This window comes from Hylaeus anthracinus, unplaced genomic scaffold (genome assembly GCF_026225885.1).
Source record: "Hylaeus anthracinus isolate JK02 unplaced genomic scaffold, UHH_iyHylAnth1.0_haploid 11982, whole genome shotgun sequence".
NCBI lineage: Eukaryota > Metazoa > Arthropoda > Insecta > Hymenoptera > Colletidae > Hylaeus > Hylaeus anthracinus.
This window is the reverse complement of record NW_026534330.1, coordinates 14061107-14083419: the sequence shown is the minus strand read 5'-3', so window position 1 is coordinate 14083419 and position 22313 is coordinate 14061107. Positions and strand designations below refer to the sequence as shown.

Sequence of the window (22313 nt, the reverse complement as noted above, 5' to 3'; positions counted from 1 at the left end):
GACAGTAGTGAAATCGAACGGACAAAAACCCCTATGTTGTGAAAATGTAACGTCTTGCCCAGTTGCCGATTGAAAGATGCTCCTTGAATCTTTGTCGAGTTTAACCAGTAACCTTACCGCCTCGGATCTGCACACCTGGGTTCAAGGTTTCAAGAAAGATCACACTGACGTAGAATTTTGGACCTACCAGGAAACGATGTCCTTTGTTAGAATCAATTACTTTTAAGAGTGTGACAATTCATAGAGCATTGTATGGTAAAAGTAGATAATTAATTTTGGTATCAAGATTCTATTTAATGTGATGATTTCTTTTTTTCAAATTCATGAATGCACTGCAATACTTTCAGAGAGCAAATTTTCATCCTGAAACAAGTGGATATATAAACAAGTGGGCCGTAGGTCTTATACATACAGGGTGTTGTATGTAAATAAAAATCGTTATGTATATTATGAGAGAATGAAGTTATCACAAAAATGTTTTCACAAAATTTATTCGGTTTAAATGGACAAACCATATGGTGTAAATAATTGTGTTGTAAGTAAAGTAATTGGGGAGATTTTAAGGATACATTACCTTTTTTATATGGAACCTTATATATTTTTATCCATAATATATGGATAATCCTCATCGACCTGTAATACATGGTTATTGATTGTAATACTAGGTTTTCAATTGTAGTTTGAAGTCAGTAGATTTAACCATTTGGTCGAATAGGAATAGAAAATGGAATGAAAGGAGGAAGACTATCACTTCACTTACAACATAATTATTTATACCGTATATTTTGTCCTTTTGAACCACATAAGTTTTGTGAACAAATATTTTTAATAGCTTTTATCCCCTCATGATATTTTTTACCATTTCGATTTAAACGAAACACACCTCATATCATAATTTCTGAATTATAAAACATTGAAAGAAATGCTTTGGTCTTTTGTGTAAATACCAAAATTATTTAAATGCTACCGCAAAGTATTTATTTGTGTTTTTGTGCATATTCAATGACAATTTAATTTAATAAATTCTTCAAGAAGTTTGTTCATATTATTTGTATTGAAAGTATATATGAAAACTTGCATTATAGAGTTCTTATACGGGCTTACAGTAAAACTATTAAAGTATCAAATACAAATAATTTCAGTTTAAACAAAAATTTGTCTAATAATTCTCTTTTAAATTGTTTTAACCAAATGTGATATTTTTATAATACATGAGATTTTAAAAATTTGCAAATGAAATAAGATTATAGCTCCGTTTATCCCCTTTATGGAGGTATTTTTTAAAAAAATGGACGTATTGAAATTGGCTAAATGAAAAGTAATTTAAATGAACGCTGATCGTATCGACTGAACTTGTTGAACGCTTATTCTTATCTGTTGCCTAGTTCAATAGTTATAATTTTATGAAAAAAAATATCCAAATGCAAATTTGTTTGAATACTTTGAGATACGTTTAAGTAGGTACATATTCAAATTTCATAAAAATCTATGGTATTTCTCCAAAAAGTGTCCAAATCCCATAGAATGACCTTATATTAGGTTGTTCCAAAAGTTTCTTCCGTGACTTGCACTCAATTATTTTCTGTGGCAGTGATTAGATGTTAATATTGTATAACAGTAATGGAGCAAAATGAATCGTACGCACTTTAATAATGTAATATTAGACATAAAATATTGTGTACGTATTACTTATTAATGAAATGGAAGAAACTTTTGGGATAACCTAATATAAAGATTTCAGTCGATTGCCTTAGCGTTGTGTATAAAATAACTAGAAATCGATACGTACTCTAATCTATTTGTCTTCCGAAGTATTGCAACGCATTCATGAATCGCCGAGAGTGTACGACGAATTCGAGGTGATTACGTTGGTGTTAATAACGCCCGTTGAATAGTAGTAGCGAAATGTAAGAATTTGTTTTGGCGTCGAGACACCAACGAGAGACAAGTCTCTCGTCCACGTGTGCAACACAGTATTGAACTAACCGATTCTATTTAAACAACCGTTGTTCGAGCGCTGATGAAGATTGCGACGATCCCAGCACCAAAGCGGTGCGCGAGAAGGAACGTCGCCAGGCCAACAACGTGCGTGAAAGGTTAGTGAACACACGCAGTACGCATTCCTTGAACTTAAATTTCTTCAAGTCCTCCGAGATCCTTCCAGGACCTCGAGTCCTGCGTCCAGTCTAATCGTACGCATGCCGATAGCAAGCGTCGGAAAGAAGAAAAAGAAAAGAAAAAAAAGAAAAACGGACACACGATTTGTCGAAGCTTAAATTTGGCATGCTTGCGTTTCTCCCTACCGCGAGGCCCGTATTCTGGCGTGACAATTAAAATGTTTCTGGTTAAGGACGGCAATGATACGAGCCTGGGACAGTTCTCGAGCTCGCCTATCAATCAGTCTCATTTTAATTCGGCTGCGATTCGGTCTTCTCAGGCATGCACCTTTTAGTTTATAATCTGCCAAGCACATTTCCACGCTCTGCATCATTCGACGTGTTATTTCTTCCAATTTTTCAATTTTCTCTCTCTCTCACACACACACACACACATACACGCGCGCGCGCGCGCGCGCGCGCGAGCTCTCTATTTGTTTATCTCTTTTACTTATCACATGTCGCTTCGTCGTTTGCTCGTTAGACATTGACAAGTCCCAACAATGTTTCATGAACTTTCGAGAATCCTATGATCTTACCTCGCTGCAATTGTCTCCCATATCAAAACGAACACTGCAAACGATCCCTTTGTGTACGTACAGAGACTATTAATATTAGGACACTATAGTACTTTATCCATTATCGCAATGAATGTTATGATTAAGGAAACCACATCAGGAGGCCAAATATCAATACTTTATTTACCAGTCTATTTAGAAACAGTTTATAATTTAGAAAAGGGTTTTCCATATTGTTATACATTAATCCAGGTTCACATTAATTTCTTACTCTCGTTTCCTTCTTTGAAAAATGTTGAAGAGAGGAAACGAGACAAACATATCAGCAAACTTCAGATTTATTCGAAGCTTAGGGTTTTGCCCATCACTGATTTCTTATATACTGTATACTTCATAAAAACAAGAGATTTATCTGTTTCCTTAAATTGAGCACTGTAAGTAGGTGACCAACAACTCAGTTAATTAACTCCTGCGAATAGATCCTGGAATTAAAAAGCTTATAAATAGGCTAACGGTACATAAAATGTTAAGTTTCTTTTTGTCATTTTTTTACAGAGAAAAGTCCAGTTACTGTGGTGGTGGGTCCAATACACGAGGGAAATTGTATTTTAATATTCCTAAAGTATTCTAATTTTGTGTTTACGACCATTATCTTAATTCAATTTGAATGTGTTTTCAATGTCCATGGCAGTTGCACTTTTTCTTAAACTTATCTATAAATCACCATTTCTTTAAATTCTTTGATAAAAAGCAGCCCCATATTATGATACTACCATATTATGGATTTAAATTTATAACATCTATCTCTTGAAGAGGTAATAAATTATTTTTCGCTCAGAACTAAAAAGGTTGACTTTACTTCCATCAGCTTTGTCTTTTGCGAATAAATTCTTTGAAAAAAATTATATATTAAAATTAAATAACCATACTCTTTCAACACTCAATGTATCATGTCTAGGTAAACTTTTTTTCTTGACTCTTCAGGTAATTCAAAATTTATCACAGGTTCAGATAAATCAGAATACTTTTTTACTTTCTTCACAATATTACGTTTACCTTGAAGATCAAACTGTTTTGGTCTATCCTTTTTGAACAATTTAAATACAAAATGTGGAGAAATTTTTCTTCTAATGGCGACATAAGGAAAGGCAAATGTTCTACGGATTGAATTGTTTGAAATGTATCTAAACGTTAACTGTTCTTATTCTAAGCTGGTCAAATGAGCTGGGTCTTCTATCAATAGCAATAGCAAAGTATACAGTTTCATCTCTGTTGGCCTTCTACTTATCTCTGTTACCATCTTTTGCACGTATCTGCATATACATAACCATGCAGAATCCACAACCATGCAGATTTCTGTATGAAATGAATTGAAAAAATATTTTAAATACCAAATGTACTTTACAACATAGCCGAAATATTCTCGAAGTTATGAAGAAATTACATAAATTTTTCTCTATGAACAAAAATATCCCAAGAAACACTTAATATTTGGACTCCAAAAGTGGTTTCCCTCCTTAACAATACAATACAGTGCAATAACGAATAAAGTACTAGTGTCCGAATATAAATACAAGTCTCTATAATAAAGATTTCTTTCAGAATCGACTCTTCGTTCGAAAACTCCCTTTCTACCCAGCACATATACTATTAGGTTGTCCCAAAAGTTTCTTCCGTGACTTGCACTCAATTATTTTCTGTGGCAGTGTTTATATACATAGACAACTCAATTTCTTAGATGTTAATGTTGTAACAGTAATGGAGCAAAATGAATCGTACGCAATTTAATAATGTAACATTAGACATAAAATATTGTGTACGTATTACTTATTAATGAAATGGAAGCAACTTTTGGGACAACCTAATATATCCTAGATGCCACCTAACCCTTGAACTTTCTAGGTAATAGCACGAAACCAGCTCCGGCGCGTTAGATCCGCATCTCACCCTCCGCGTGACATTCTTCACCATTGACGTTTGTTCTCTGTTGCAAAGAATACGGGCCCCGGGTACAGCAACCCGAATTATTTCTCTGTCCACAAGCATAAGCCGATCGGAGAGCGCTGCGTGTGTTCGAAGAAAGAGATCTCTGCGCTCTGCGTCGAGAAAGAAACGAGGCAACGATATCGATCGAGCATCCCCGTCGGTTTTAAGTAGTTTTAACCGTTTCAGCGCCACGCAGTGCGATCGCGCTGTTCTGTGGTGAAATCTGATGCCATGTTTGGTCACGATCGTCAATTCGCAACACGCTCGGTTCCGAATGTAGCTCGCCGCGAGTAATATCACAATTTCCTCTCGTAATTACTATATTTTTTTTCTCAAATAATCGTAAACCATCTGCATATAAATAAGCAGTTTTTATTGACGCAATCGTATCGATCGAACGAAGCGTTATCGCGCTGCATGGCACAATCTGACACGGATTTTTAAAAACCCCTAACACTGAAACGATCAAAGACCGCCCGAGTCGAATCAAATCACTTTCGATTCCTCTCTTATCACCGCTTTAATCGGTAATTGTGGCGCGTTGACGATCTCACTGCTGTCGGTTCGCGCGCGCTCGATCTAGGACGAATAGAGCGTTACCGCCTGCGTCAGGTGATTAATCGAGTGTTGTTATTGCGCAACTGTTGTTCGAGCGCCGAAGACGAGGATGACGATCCCGACGTGAAGGCGCAAAGGGAGAAAGAGAGGCGGCAGGCGAACAATGCTAGGGAAAGGTAAGGAAGTCGATGAAAGTCACCCGGTGAATTCACTCGTCCGTTTTGTCCACCGACTCGAGAAAACTTAGGCCCGTATTCTATGTACACGTGAGAAAGAAATTTGAATCTCCCTTCCGAACGATCAAGCCCTCGTGCTATTATGCAGAAGATTCCAAATGCTGCTCGAGATCCTTCAAACTCTTCGCTGGGTTGCGATGCTATTCCGACGCTAAAGGGTTCCAACGTTTTCTTTAATTTGTTGTTAACGAGGTGAGGGGCCGCTCAGTAATTGCGTAAGGATGATTTTGGCCATTTGTGACAACTCCTCCCTATTCTTACATAAGATATTACATTGAGTTTCCCTAAAAAGTAACAAAATAGTTAATGTAATAAAATAGTTTGGCCCTCTATGGGAGACAACTTGCAAGGCATTTACTTTGGTATTTAAAGTTGATGGTGCTGCTAACCACCATCAATATTGTTAATAGTTATCAGAGACATTATACAGGATGTCCCAAAAATGTTTTAACACCTTGAAAGGGGTGGTTCGGGAGGTGATTGGAAACAACTTTTTCCTTAGCGAAAATGCAGTCCGAGGCTTCGTTAAGGAGATATTAACAGAAAACCTCGACGGTTACCGTGGGCGCTCCATCGGCATACTTGCGTTCTCATTGGTCGGGGTTTTCCGTTAATATCTCCTCAACGAAGCCTCGGTCAACATTTTCGCTAAGAAAAAGATTGTTTCAAATCACCTCCCCGAACCACTCCTTTCAAGGTGTTACAACATTTTTGGACACCCTGTATTTCACAACTAAGACGTATACGTCATCTTGTTAGAAAACTAAAATTATTTGGCAAAATATCGATATATTAACATGTAATCTGAAAGTTATGTGGGCTCATAGAGGGGTAAATGTCGTTAGAAAGTTACACTGATACACGTTATCATATGACGCAAACATTTTTATTTAAAACAAATAATTATTTAGTCTTTGGAAAATGCGTATTACAGTTGAAACTAATATTTGAGACAATCTTAAAGTAAGGAAACAAATCGATCACTCGCTTCTATGCGAATTTCGACTCGTAATAAAATATTATATGAAAATAGCTTTTACCTTCCCTTCCCCCATGGCAAAGCCATGCAGAAATTTTTTTAAAGTCTCTCCTCCTCCGTCGTAAGGTCACGTAGAAATTTTTTTAAGCTCCATCCTCCTCTAGAACTTTACATAATTAATGAACGGCCCGGCACTATCGAGTGTTCCCAGATCTCGATCAATCTAATGTTAGAAAAACGTTGGTACCCTTTGCGAAAAGAGCGGTATCGAAAGTCGAGGAGTAACGATCGATGGATCAGCTAGTCTCTCATATGTTTCTTTCTCGGAACGTTCGCTGCTCATCTTTTCTGTGGTCTGTTTTGCTTCGCGACACACGTAACCGAGATTTGTCGCTTCAGGATACGTATCAGAGACATCAACGAGGCCCTCAAGGAACTAGGAAGAATGTGCATGACGCACCTGAAAACGGATAAGCCTCAAACAAAGCTTGGCATCCTCAACATGGCGGTCGAAGTGATCATGACGCTGGAACAGCAAGTTAGAGGTACGTTGGCTTCAATGATCTGCAGGGTGGAACATTTAAGCACTGTATAAGTACAACCAGTAGCGTCACTTGGCAAAAGTAGCGTCCGCAATTGTCCATACCAAGAACATGGCGACGACGCTGTTTCCTATATTGTACACTAGATGGTACTAATGGTAACCAACACCACGCGCAGCGTCACACGTCATTCACAGAAATGAATTTTTCATGTAAGACGAATACTTTAAAATTTAAAATTTAAAGTTTAAATTATAAGTCGCAAATTTTGCCAGGAAATGTTTCAATTATTAATCAAGAAATTACAATGTAACTTGACGTATTGTACATACTTCAATTGTAGATAATCTAAGTGTAACCACGTTGATTACAAATAAAATAAAAAAATGGTACGTATTAGAAATACAAAATTATTACAACATCCATGTAATATTATCACTTTTATTTTTGACTTAGTTTCATATGATTACTCGGATTACTTTTATGTTATACTTATAAATTTGTAATATTTTAAACTTTAAATTTGTGTTACTTAGTAATCCGAATATTATTTTTACAATCTATAAAATATATTTTCTTTTTATAAAAAAATATGAATAGAATATTTTCTTGCTAAAACACTATATTTTTTAAATCCCGGCACTTATGTTCAGTGTCTTATGTCTGTTTGCAATTGGGTAAATATTTTTCTCTCAATTTTTTTCTCACTTTAAATATGTGCGCGGTGCATACCAAGAACATGGCGGACCTCGGACACCAACATCAAAGATGCCGACACGGAGTGACGCTACTGGTTGTACTTATACTGTGATTTAAGTGTCAACACCCGAATATATCCATTATTTATGTTTCTTTTTTAAAAAAAATCTATAAAATAAAGTTAGACTGTTTAAAGAGGCGCATGCTATGATAGGATCATTTTTTACTCCAGGTCATTTTTTAACCCTTTGCACTCTGCGCCATCTCGTTGCGAAATATGTAAACAAGAATCGCATACATTAAAGATTAAAGAGTTTAACTTTGGAAACGTGTCTTTTTTAGTATAATTAGATTTGATTATAAATTTTTATAGTTTTCTTGAAGCGTTGGCACCACTGCAAACATAAAGAATCTTTCAAAAGGGACTTCAGAATTTTGTTTTTTAATATATTCAATATATACTATGATGAATTATATATATATGTATTGGATTGTCCAGAAAGTTCGTGCCAATTTTTAAGAAAAATTTAAAGGCACATTTGAATTTTGATATATATTTTTTGAATTACGTAGGTCCCGTTTTGTTCTACATTCTTTCCACCTTTTAAAGGATGTATACATGCTATTTGTCGTCAAGCATTCCAATATATTCAGACCTGTACCATCTACCAAAAATCGACACGGACTTTCCAGACAACCCAATATATTGTAATATATATAGAATATGTTTAATTGATATATTTTAAATAAAGTACACGTAATTGTAATTAAACATAATTAAAAGTATCCATTACGCCACATCGACAGGCATATTTCACTATCAAAAACAAAACCTTGAAGCCTCTTTTAGGAAACCCTTTACTTCATACTCTTCTCATGTAACGCCTGCTCATATATTTTTCTCTAAATCTCTGTATATGCACCATATTTTGGTTTGCTTTCTCGTGCAATTTCAATAAGAAAACTTCAAGGAAACACGCATTTTTTTGTAATTTGCCCTAGCATAAATTTATTCTACATAACCACTAACAAAATTTGCTAGACTTACGATGCCCCCCATTAGTGGACATCTGATTGCAAAGGGTTCAATAAATTTCAAAGTCATTGGCATTTTTTTAATTGGGATAGGGTATTTTCATTATTGTAATCTTGTAGCTGATCAAACGATAAATTCATACATGTATACATAATCTTAGGTTGCTCCAAAAGTTTCTTTCACGACTTGCACACGACTGTTTTTTGTGGCAGTGTCTACATAAAGAGACAACCTTATCACTTGAAAGTTGATGTTATATCTGTAATAAAGCAAAATGCGTCGTATACAAGTCAGTGATGCAACATAAAACATAAAATATTGTGTTTTACTACTAATATGTATATATTATGTATATATGATATATGTATGTGCCTAATATGCAATGTATTATGTATTACTACTACTAATATTGTGTATTACTACTAATAAAACGAAAGAAACTTTTAGTACAATCTAATATATTAACCTTTAGATGAATTTATGAGAAGTTATTCTTATAATTCTCAAAAATTCTCTTTTCGCCAAATAATATTTTTCTTGTCTATAATTTTAACTTTCCTTTAGAATATTTTCCAACGAAGCGTTTGCGTTTCTTTCCAGAACGAAACCTTAACCCAAAGGCAGCGTGCTTAAAAAGGAGAGAGGAGGAAAAAGCAGAGGATGGGCCCAAGTTACCTGGCCATCTCGCTGCGCACATAGCACACCCACATCCACATCCCCACGCGCATTCTCAGCCATCCTTCTCCACGATGCCTGTGAGTATAACCTCGAGAACGAGACACCTATAGTCTAGAGAAATGTAATGGAATATGTGATCATATAAACACGCAATTAATACCTTTAATCTTTATTTAATTTACAGTGGGTGTAGAAAATATTCGTACACCGATCAATTTCCAAAAAAACCATGTAAAATTATAATTTACTAACTTATTTTTTATCAACAATGACATTTTACATATTCTCGGAAATCTCTAGAATAGATTACAAAAAAAAAATAGCTATTTATGTAAGTTACGAAATTAACAAAAAAAAAAAAAAAAAAAAAACAATTGATAGAAATATTGAAGCAATAAGTATTCGCACAACTGTTTAATTTTTAAAACTTGATTAAAAAAGAAAGAAATTTACATTAATTTATAAGTATATAATACTTTCTTCGTGGGATTTCCTTTTGATTTTATAATTATTGCAACTATTCTAAGCGTTAAATTACCTAAATTATTAGTTATTCGAAGTGGGATCTTTTTCCATTCCTCTATTAGAGCCATTTTTTAAAGTACTTTACTGGAAATTTGATGTTTTCTAATTCGTATGGAGGCCATAAACTAATATGTTTATGTTATAAACTCTACTGTTAATGGTTCGTCATAAGAATCGTACAAATACTTATTGCTTCTATGCTCTTACCCACTTTTCGCATTTTTTTGTTGATTTCACAAATTATATTAACTAGTAAATGTTGTTTGGACTATATCTATCTTAGAGACTTCCGAGAATATGTAAAATATCATTTATTATAAAAAAAGAAGTTAAAAAACTACAATCTCACACAAAAGTTTTTTGGGAAATTGATCTGTGTACGAATACATTCTACACCCACTGTATTTATGAAAGCTTGAAAGAACGATATTTAATTATAAAAGAGAAATATAAACAAGAAAATACTGGTGAAAATTAACAAGATGTAAATTACAGAAACGATCCTACATATTTTTGCATTCACTAAGTAATATTATTCCAACAAAAGGGAACCAGTCGCTCAAGGCCAGTTCTCCACCCGTGATTTCTTCACAAGGGGTAGTGTTATAGTAGGGTTGGAATTTGTATAATCGCTGGAACAAATATAGCGAGATTGGGATAACTGCAGGGACGAACAAAGACTGATTCTTGCTAGGCTTTGGCACTTTCTTCATACGAGCAACCTAAGATGGAATGGTGTTGTAAGCGGCAAATGATATCAAGGTGGTCTATACAGCATGTAACCCTTTAGGGAAGGATATGCCTTTCAAAATTGTTTGTTTATGGCTTCATCGGTAAGAAGATACCCAAAATAAAGTCCTTGCAACGCATAAGATTCGAATTGAACGATGATTTCAAGTATACGACCTCAACAAATCGGAGAGCGAAGAGGAGTGGAGAATAAACGCCAAGAATAGAGTCGTTTGAGAAGATCATCATTAACATTTCCCAGAAACGTTTGATGAAGAAGGAATGATCACAGGAATACTGCGAGAAATTAAACATAAAGGTGTATATCTTTGATATTAACAAATGCATGGAATAAACCTTAAAGTAGAAGAAACTGGCAGAACGATTAAAGATTGCACTGAAAAGTTAAGTAAGTGCGCGCGATAAATGAAAAATGATAACCATGTTTATACTACGACGAAAAGGGAACAAAAACAAGTCACAGTGGAAAGTGAAAATAACTTAATGCCACTCAATATAAAATGATACGACTCTATTCCAAATAAGGAAGTTCAATCTATTAAGGGAAATCACATTAAAAACAAAAAGAACTCCTCGGAAGACGTCTGGCAGAGTTTAAGACATATACACATACACGTAGTTATTCGGGGAAAATATTTTCCTAGAAACAGAAGTTTACACGATAGCAATGCACAAGTAGTAACAACGCGAAATTACAGGAAGTACATAGCTAAAGATCAAACAGTAATGTCTGAACCACAATCAGTAATAGATGTTCTGACATGCAAGATATATTGGAGTTGGTAAATCATGTCTGTTCCATTAACAAACTATACGTGACGCTGACGAACAGACCAAGACGTCACTTTAGTAGATATAACGTTCCCAAATAGCGTTATGTATTAAGAAAAAATACTCTAAACAAATGAACAAATGTCTAAGAATTCGTAGAGATGAAAGAAACGTGACAGTAGTAATAATAATACTATTGTACCATTTTTGTATCTCAAAAATATATAGTATATTAGTAATATTATAACTGCTTTCACATCTTATAATAACCATATAAAAACGACAAAGGAGATACAGAAATTACACCTTACCTAAGCACATATAAAACCATGCAAAAGACGATATGTGGTTATAATTATTAATTTATACTTAGACTAATCAACTATATCTGGAGACCTAATGAAAAGAAGAACTTTCGAATAGATAAAATATCATGTCATGCCTTATATTTCGTGTACATTAATACTATAGTCAAATAAACAATAATTATAATTATATCTCACTATATTTATCCCACTAAATGTCAATATCGTCGTACCACCTTAAGCGATTAGTTGATTTTGTTCTAATCTGCTAGCCTAAACTAAAGGCTTCTTTTTATGGACGAAACCAATATTGCTACAAAATTCCTATTCTTTGGTGTAGCTCGGCAAGGAATTTACCGATCGCCATTAACACTTTTCATTCAGTTGCACACGTACTCCTCACAACAATATATTGTACATAACTACTGTTATTTCATTGAACCTATTAGTCATAGTTATTCGGGCCACATTGCCACTAGAGTGTGAAGTAAAATAATTTTTGGAAAAAAAATATAACCGACTTCGAAAAACATTAAAACTGCACTAGTATGAAATAATTTCTAATAATTTAACCAAATTCGCCAAGAGCTGGTGAATAATAATACAGTTTAAATAGAAATTATTTCATACTTTTCACTGCATTTTCTCATAATTTTAAGCAATTATATCCAGAGCTGTATATAAATATATTAATTATATATAAATTAATATAGAGAGAAATATAAATGAATGAGAAATTATTTCATACTTTTTAGTGCACTTTTAATGGTTTTAGAAGTCGGTTATATTTTTTTTCAAAATATTATTTTATATCAGTTTACGAAACTTAAGGAAAAATTGAAATTCGCATACTTCTACGACGTCATTATTGGAAATAGATCTTCTATTTCAACAGTCTAGACAGACAAGATCAATGACTGATCCTCGGACAAGTAACAGAACCGGTAACAAAACAAGAACCACTTCTCAAGAGAGGCATTAATACGTGTTTGATGGAATTCTAAAGACGCGATTCACTTCAAGCTGGTTCTAGATGTCAGATCATCAATGTTAACCCCTACCAAGCAGAACTTGACGTATGCAGGGTTGAGCTGAAGAATTAAAAAATAATCCAATATTCCTACATAAGACAACGCAAAACCTTACATTTTTTTTTCTATTTAATAAGCTTAACGTCGCATCAACATTATGGTTTATTAGCGACTTACAGAAACAGTACAGGGTTATTACATTTTGTTAAAGAACTCAATAGTCTTGCAGAATTCTACTAAGGTGTCCTGATATTTGAAAGAATAGTTGGCTTCACTGATACTATTATGGATGTTTAACTTTCTCCTGATTTCGTTGTATTTGGGGCAGTCAAGAAAACCTTACATTGCAAGACAGACTGAGAACAAAATTCGAAAACCCAAAGCAATAAACTTCTGCTACATTCAGCTTATAGTTCGGACTTCACCTTATTGTCTTTTCCAATCACTAGCGCGCTTCTTTCTAAGGCTTTAATGCATCGTTTCCAATAAAGATATGGGAGGATGTGAATTTCAATTTTTTCCATGATTTTTCCAGATTGATAGTCAGGTGTTAAATGTTACAAAGTCAAATGAAAAGTTAATTCAGTGGGGTTCTAATAATCCGCAAGTTTCTTGTTCAACGAAACAATACATTGAGTAACATAAAGCACACAATCACACATGTAATTGCATAATCGGTTTGCTATTAGTATTTTTGTTACATAAAAATGTTCTACTAATTTGCCTAGTTAGACGTTGCATGAATTGTAATCTCCACATGGAGAAAAGATTACGAGTTACAGATTTATGTAAAATAAGTGCCTAGACCTCGTGGTTCTATTACACCATACATAGTAAGATACCTAGTTTGTTTATTTTTTTTTTATTCGAATATAAATTGTATAATTTTGACAAAAATATTTGTAGTATATCTCAACATTGTAGTTACTTTCTAATTATTGTTTCATTAATATAAATACAGTCCGGTGAGACATACCAATTAATTGCTCTTTTTGCAATATGATACAATTGACACCAATATGGTAACATTATTAAAAACATATCAAAGGTAGTAAACAACCAAATAATGTATTAAATATGATATAAAATAGACTATAGAACTCAGGAAAAATAATATTCTGTTTCAATTGTTTACCAATTGGCCTAAACGTGAAAATTGTTTGTTCCAGGGCCCGCCTCCTTCCCTTCAGCACAATCCGTCGCAGCCACAGTAGCAGCGGCTTAGCGGCGGTGTGATCCTGTGTTAAGGGGTAGATACAGCTTAATAATTATCATAGTTTCGGGACTTTGGCGGAACTCGCGCATGCAGACACGAACTACCCTCCGGCCGTGCCAGTAGTACGAATCGAGGAAAATTGTAGGGGTACCGCGGTCTATCGAACACGTCTCTTGACTAATATTCCAAGGAGAGGCGAGTACACTAAGGACGACTGCTCGGTGAACGGGAAACGTCGATTCGAGGACTCTGCGCTGTCCAAGGGGCTGTTGTGCATACCGTAATATTCGCGTGCGAGCGATTACACCCGGTAGTATCCGTGGTTTTCCAAAGTGACTCTAAATACAACACGTACGAGGAACAGGAGATGAGTGGTTGCTCTGTATGTCGCTGCGAGCCATCGAAAAATTAGGAAGTGAGAGAGAGAGAGAGAGAGAGAAAGTGTACGAGAGTGCAAGAGTGAGAGCTAGAGCGTGGTTACTTTTAAGAGGCATCTACCCGTACCCCAATCCCCCTCGAAGACGGCTTCAAATTATTTTTATAAATAGCGAGAAGACAAAGGAATATGGTTCCTCTCTTTCGAGACATAAGAAGCGTGTGGCGCGATCGAGATTTTACTGAATCGATCTCCCATCCCTCGCTACTCGGCGCATATCCCCCGAACCCCTACCGGGTTCTTGTTCAAATGCCACGTGCGAAGAATTGCGTCACTCCAGGCATAGAGAACTCTGGACATGACGAGGGAGGACTGGATAGCCCAGCGGCCGAGGACGATCGCGAGGTCGTCGCGCATCAGATATAAACTCACCGGCAGGTTCCTCTCAGCATATCGAAAGCTCGACACCCAGGCTCCCCGAGCCAGGGATGGGCAAAGTTTCAGATTCGTCTGTAACGGACAACCAATAAAACTTAACGTGTAACAAACATTATATAAACATTTGTCAATCGTTTCATTCTGTAATTCCAATTGTAATCTTCGTTCGACGCGTAACGAACGAAGAAGGTATAGTTACCTTATTTGTTATACGTTTAGCGAGATCTAAGAATTTTGTCCATCTCTGATCCTGGGCCAAGATTATTCGTCCCCCATGAAAACTCAGCGAGAGTTCTGCACGCTCGTCGCCGGTTGTAAATACGTAAAAATCAACGACTCTCAAGCAAGGAGCGGCGAGCTTGGCGATCCTCCTCGGCGGCTGACGGTTAAACATAATTGTACATACGAAACGGGACGATCGTCTCGCGAGCGTTCGACGCGAATCGAGGACACGCGAACGGTGCGTTCAGGCTAACTTTCTGTACTTACGTTGTACGAGGAATAGAGGAAGGATCGTGATCGATCGTGAGAGTGAGAGAGTGGTTCGCGGTCAGAACGGTGGATAACACGGTGGAATCGATTTTTTGTTCACTCTCTTTTTTATTTTGTAACGGTTCAACGATTCGGACCACGAGAATAAGAACTGGAGAAAGCACAAGTGCGAGGATTAAGCAAAAAGGCAGTTTATAGGTGTGAACGATAGGGGAGAAACAGGAGGGAATGAGAATACGGATGATCACCCATCGAACACGAAAAAAGTTCAAACATATCTCACGCATAATTGTATATATACAGCAGCGGCGTACGCCTAACCAATTACCTTATTACGATTATTATTATTATTATTATTATTATTACTATTATTATTATTATTATTATCATCATCATCATTACGATGATTCTTATTATTGTCACGATCATGATTTTATTATTATTATTGATTATTAATTAATTAATTATTATTATTATTATTATTATTATTATTATTATTATTATTACTACCGATTAATGATCGCCGAGGAGATCCTTCGTGAGAGAAAAAGAGGACATTTTTGTTTTTGAACAAAAATATAGCTCAACTCAATGTGTACCCAGTTGCCATGTATTTTAATTTATTTAGATTCTTAAATAAATTTTATTGAATAAAAAGAAAAACCGAAAGAACAACAACAAGAAATAAATGATCACGTGTGTCGAGTGTCCGTGTTTACTCCGTCTACTTTCTGTTCTTTCTTTGCTTTCTTGTTCACTCTGTGTTGCTTCTTTTCGTTTCCGTTCTTCGGTTTCCGCGTCGTCTTCCGGTTTCCGTTTCCCCGATGCGACCGTGTGCGACGTTATCATCCCCCTCCTCGACATATCACGCGTGCACAGCTATATTTTTCTTCAAAAGCATATCGGGAACCGTTTCCCAGACGAATTTCTCAGGCGGGTGCATCTCGCTCTCCGCAACTTCGCGTTCCTCTCTCGCTTGTCATCCGGAAGCCGATGAACGGAAGGAATCGAACGGGTTTCGCTGTTTTCGTTGCTTTCTTCGCTTATTGGATTGCTGGGAAAAAGAAAATAGAAAAGGAACGAAATTCGTTCGGAAATTTCCCGTTGCGTTCAACCAAGTATTCGAAAATCAACGGGTGGCTTCGAACCAGGGTTGCCATAAGGCCATAAGTTGAGCGAAAGCAGCTGCGTTGAGCCTCGTAAGACGTATTAAGAAATAGTAAAGGGGAAACTTAGTTTAGTATAGTGTTGATATGTGACGTCATGTTAGGCTCAACGGGTTGAGCCTTTGCTAGTAGACACGGTACAAGAAAGAAGTGGAGCATTCCACTGAGAAAACTGTTGAGCTGAATTGAACTGAATTCTCTTGTATTCTCTGCTTTGATTCCTTCAGTTACTTCGAATAGATGAATTAACCCTTTGCACTCGAGAGGTGACTCTCAGTCACCACTAGGTTTTCTTTAGGTTTAATTTCTTTGAAAGGTGACCTGATTCTCAAATCTTAAATTAGAGATCTCATTTTCGAAGTTAATATAATCTCAGCATTCGTGGCAATAGAATGCTAAGAAAGCATCTCGAGTTGCTGGTAGATACCAGAAAAAAAGGTCTCGAGTGCAAAGGGTTAAAGCAGAGAATCCAAGAGAATCGCCCAACAGTTTTCTTAGCGAAATGCACCTAAGGATACAGCGATATAGCTTTCTCTCTTGTTCTATGCGACGTTACGCTTGGCTCAATGTGTTGAGCTCTCGCTGATAACCCTGGTCCGAAGAGCCGCAACGAAGGTATCTGTATGAGCTTGAAGCTCAGTCGAGATAACTCGCATAACCTCGCTTTACTTTTAATTGGACGACGAATTGCTACTAGAAACTGACAAGGGACAACATGAGACTCGGAGACACGCAACGGATGGTCGATTGTACGTACATTGCTGCGATAGGTCAGCGGCGATTCATAGGGAGGATAAATTACACAAACATACATACACTAGAGGTGGGCGAAATTCTTATTCGAACGAGAATTTAAAAGATAAGCAGCCGTTTATCCGTAAACGAAAATTTAAATTTGAATTATATAAAATTCAAATTTAATAAAATATTTCAAAGTAGTCGCGAATAAATTGCTATACGTTGGTTTTACAAGTTGTCCGTGTTTCGAATGAAATTTTGCCCATCTTTAACGCACAGACACACACGCATACGCTCGCGGTCACGCACTTGTATTCGCGATGGTAATCATGTAAAATAATAACGACAATAAATAGCTCTTAAGCTCCGTCTAAGCTAGGCGCACATCTGTCGATAGTCTTAGATAGTCAAAGTGAAAAGGTGAAGAGAGTGCGCAGTTCGATTCGAGTCGAGAGATCGGCGATCGCAAAGGTCCTGGTCGCGTTCTACACGAACGTACGTGGGTCTGACTAGCAAGATTATTCCAATTGCTGATCAAATCTCATAGATCTTTATATTTACCTCGAAAGAGTACTTCATAAATGCAAATTTGAACTGAGGAGGTATTGGTGCCCTTTGGATAAGATATTTTGACACCTCGCCAGCATTGCAGCTAGTATTTCTGTATGTAGCAAATGACACTCTGTTATTGTATGACAAAATTAGTGTGTTATTTGACGAAGAAGAAGCTAAATGCAATATTTGGTCAATGGACACAGCTTGTGATGCTTTGCCAGCAGTTCACTTGGCTTCTTTATGGAACAAATGACGCATTGGTATTGTGTGACAGAATCAGTGTGTCATTTGACGAAGAATAAGTTAAATGCATTGTGTAGTCAAACGTCACAGCTTACACCTGGAAGTGTCACTTAATATCAACTATGAAGGACCAGACCTTGAAGGCCTCAGGTATCTTGAAGGAGTATTCTAGCGTAGAACGTGTGTTTGATCTATTTTTGTCATTTTGTTTTAACATTTTAACTACTGGTTATTTAGAAAGAGTCTACACCTTGAAAAAAGCTACATAGATTAATGTACGTTAATCTAGGCTGTCATAAACCTTTGGATACAGTTACTAGGTACATCAATAGCCTTGTACCTGTCTCCAAAAATTGAGCATTGCGAGACTACTAACGACGCAGTTAATAAACTCAAGGAGGTAAATAGTGGATTAAAAAGCCTATAAATAGCTCATAAAAGACTATAAATCCCCCAGGTAGATAACGTGCTAAGCAAAAACTATAAATGTTTTATGTTCCTACGTCAAAACTCACGCGTCGCTTTCAAGAATATCTTCGTATAGCTCCCACGATTCCGATCGTTCTATTTTATATTTACAACAAATATTCTCAAAAAGTTTAGATATCGTATGTAGCAGAATGATATGAAAAATCGATAATTAAAAAATGACGATACTTGAAAGATTGACTATTTCTTTTTTCACACTCACAAAATTTGAAGTCAATCGGCCAGGTGGATTTTAAAATTTGCATTTAATTCTTTGAAGACCAAACATTGTTTTTGGACTTGCTTTTACAAATTTAATTGCTTGTATAAATCTGCGTGTACTTACTCGTTAAGATTAATTGTGCAAAAATAAAAGATTTTAATTCAGAGTGTTCTCAAAACATAACGTTACGAAGAAACAAATAATTTAGTTATTTGACATTGTATTTTGATCTATTCTACTGTTTTTAGAAGAGAAAGGAAAATATCAGTATTAAATTATACGAAAATTTATTGTAAATCAATATTGCATTTGTAACAATTGTATATAGTTTGGGGCCTTTATACTTTCTGTGCTGCTTTTACGTTCAATTTTATTACTACTAATATTTAAGAAATTTGTCATTTACGAAGTACTAAGCTTCTTCCGAATTAAATTTCTAAATTCCGACAGAGTTTGACAAATACACTTTTTAAAACATATTCTTTCAAAAAACTTATATCGAACCAAAATGTATTTTGTCGAAATTCTATGCTGGAATACCTGCTTGATTTCATAGGTACCTGGGGTACAGGAACTGCGAAGTCCAAAGTAATATTTTCAAACGAAAAAAGACTGTTCATCTTCAGAGGGCGTATGTTTGCGCCATTCGCAATTGACTCTCATTTTTTAAGAAGTGTATATACAATCTTCGTAGCGAAAGAGTTAAGAATGGTTAAATGCGCGTCATTAATATTAAACGAAATGTGGAATGTTGTTCTGTTAATAATTTAGAAAGCGTATAGATGTTAATGGTCATCAAGAGTACCCAGGTAATTATACAATCATGGCGTTTTGGCCATTGTATAATTAATAACTTTTCAATATCATCTGTGTTTTCTTGACGGCTACAGCCATTTACATCAGGGCTGGGGACCTTTCAGCATGGGAATGTCTCGCAATGCTGCACGCTTCGTGTAGAGCTAATTTTGCCAAAATTATAAACACATTACTTACTTCGATATAAATTAATCTCTGTTTTAAAGTTCAGAAATAAACGGACGATTTTGTACTCTATGTTTTAGTTTATTAACATCGTACATTAAATTTTCTTTTAGGAAATAGTAAATAATTATTTTTTTAGTTGTTTTATATTTATAGATAAATTTGTTGGGCAACAATTATTTGTTAGATTTTTTAGACCAGATAATAGATTTCAAATGTCGATAGTTTAAAATTATTCAAATAACAGGACACGAGAAGTCTAAATATTAAATATAGTTATTTACGTTGAGTAGGTATACAGTTAATGGGTTACAATAAGTGAAAATTAAATTTATATAAAAGGCGACAAAGTATATTATAGTAAATAGCAGTCAAGAAAAATTGGTTTTTATAAAGTTGAAGCACGTGGCTTAAAAAACAACAATTTTTTAGTTCCAAGTAACTGAAATAAAAGTTGTTTGAGAATATGCAGATTATAAATGAAGGAGATACAGAATTAAAGAAGTATGAAAAAAGGATGGTTGCGTCCTGTATGTTGGAAGTTTCCCATACCTGATCTACACTTTTCCATTAATATTAAACTTAACTTAATCGCCGTGAAGGGATCTGTCTGTACTTTAAATTATTTTTCAATGTTTTTTATAATCATTTATTTTTATGTTACTTATGAACTGTACTTTCCACTAATACAAAAGCATACAAAAAAATTAATGGTTTCTACAAAAAATTCACAACGTCGAGCCTATTTATAAACGCCTAATTGTCTATAAGCTCTAAAATCATGATAAAATAAAATTCATATAAAGAGAGGAGAACCTAAATGCTTAACAAGTTAATTATTGTCATTCACACTTAAATCTCTATCAAAAATTAATTACAACAGTCAACTGTTTATCGTATATGTGATATAAGAACTTACCATAATTATTAGATTATCACAATAACTGTAAACAACAATGTTTGTCAGTTTTAAATATATAATTTAGAGTACTTATTACACATACTGGTAATGTTCTTTAACATTTGAACTACACAAAAAAATACAGACTTTAAATAACACATATGTTAATAAAGATGTGAATGAATAATAGTTTTGTTTGCAATGGAATTATACAAAAATATAAAATTCAAACGGGAAGACAAAGAAAAGCCCTGATAAATATTAGAAGCTGTGTCTCATTAAAGTAATACAATTTTTCTTCTTTACCAGAAATTTCATTGCTTACAAATTTCGACGCATTTTAATTCGTTTCTTTATCAATATTTTTGTGTTATTTAACGTTTTACTTTTTCAAAGAAAATTACGCAACCACACGGTTGAAGAATACACTTTAATTAATTCTTCCATCAATTACTGTGTTGCTCATTATTAACCAGCCAGTGATAACATGACACCAACATGCATGATATATCGAACAAATCAACGTTAAAAACAAATTTTACCACAGTACTTATACTTTGATTCAGCATTCACAAATGACACGATTACATAGTCCCTGAAGGTCTTTTACGTTAATTCTCATTCAACCCACCATAAAGGTTAAAAAAATGTAATTGAAAAACTAAAACAAAATCAGACAAACAATGCATTTAAAAGTGAGAGAACGCATTTTCCGACGAAGAGAAGTTCTTCGTATTTACTTCAAAATATTTTAATAGCCTGTTGAAGTAACAGAAAAAAAATGTTTAGGAAGCAATTGTCGAGAGCGTTTTTAATTTATATTTTTATTATACTTGCGGTATACTTTCTACATCTACATAAAGAAATCTGTGCGATTCCGCCATCAATTGGGAATAGTCTTGCTAATGAGTCGCCACCGTATCGATGGAGCCTTTCGAAATCGTTTAATTTTACTTTCGAATTCGTTCGAAACACTCCCAGACATACTTCTGTTTCTCTGGCATATCCCCTTTGGTGTAAACGCGTTACGCAAGATTTTGCGAAATTAGGTCGTATTTACTTTGAATCGGACCATTGGTAGGTTCATTCGTCGAAGGGAATCACGTCGACGGTAAATGGGAGTCAAAATTGCTTTACCACGAGTTTCAGAATTCATTAAAACGCTGAAGTTCGCGGGACGACTCTAATCGAGGCGATCTTCTTCTTATCGACTGTATCGGTGCGGTTATTCTAGACCAGAGCTGGACGTATGAAGGGTAGAGATAAGCACGACAAACTCATACGGAGTTTTAAACTGAAAAGCGTCCGCCTGTGAACACACAATATGTTTTCACTTTATGTACTTACAATCAGAATCTGTGAATTATACCTATGTGAATTAGACAACCTGAAATATGTCGAATTGAATACTATTATACACTACGTTGACTGTCAGGTCACCCATATATGAGTGCTATAACATTTTACCAGGAATTTAAAAGACTTATTCTGAAGATGAGGTGTTAAAGAATATAAATCTGAATATGATTCCTAAACTCTGATAAGGTGGTAACAATAAATACTGTGACAAATCTTGGATTATGTACAGTGGGTGTAGAATGTATTCGTACACTGATCAATTTCCCAAAAAACTTTTGTGTGAACTTGTAGTTTCTTAACTTCCTTTTTTATAATCAATGATATTTTACATATTCTCGGAAGTCTCTAAGATAGATATAGTCCAAACAACATTTACTAGTTAATATA

The 22313-nt window shown here is 35.1% G+C and overlaps 1 protein-coding gene across 11 annotated transcripts in view; it reads left to right on the top strand.

Annotated features, from left to right (window-relative positions):
- The window catches only part of LOC128886388 (transcription factor 12), a 526407-nt gene extending 504407 nt beyond the window's left edge, over positions 1-22000 (top strand). For 7 of the 11 annotated variants that reach the window (XM_054141239.1, XM_054141241.1, XM_054141235.1 and 4 more), the window contains 4 exons: positions 5305-5394; positions 6833-6978; positions 9311-9465; positions 13940-22000. In XM_054141239.1, the coding sequence (XP_053997214.1) occupies positions 5305-5394; positions 6833-6978; positions 9311-9465; positions 13940-13984 (436 nt within the window). In that variant the 3' untranslated portion in view covers positions 13985-22000. Of the gene's footprint in view, positions 1-2006; positions 2097-5304; positions 5395-6832; positions 6979-9310; positions 9466-13939 lie in introns of all 11 variants that reach the window. The other 4 variants (XM_054141233.1, XM_054141245.1, XM_054141237.1 and 1 more) reach the window with 3 other exon arrangements.
- The last annotated feature ends 313 nt before the right edge of the window (positions 22001-22313 follow it).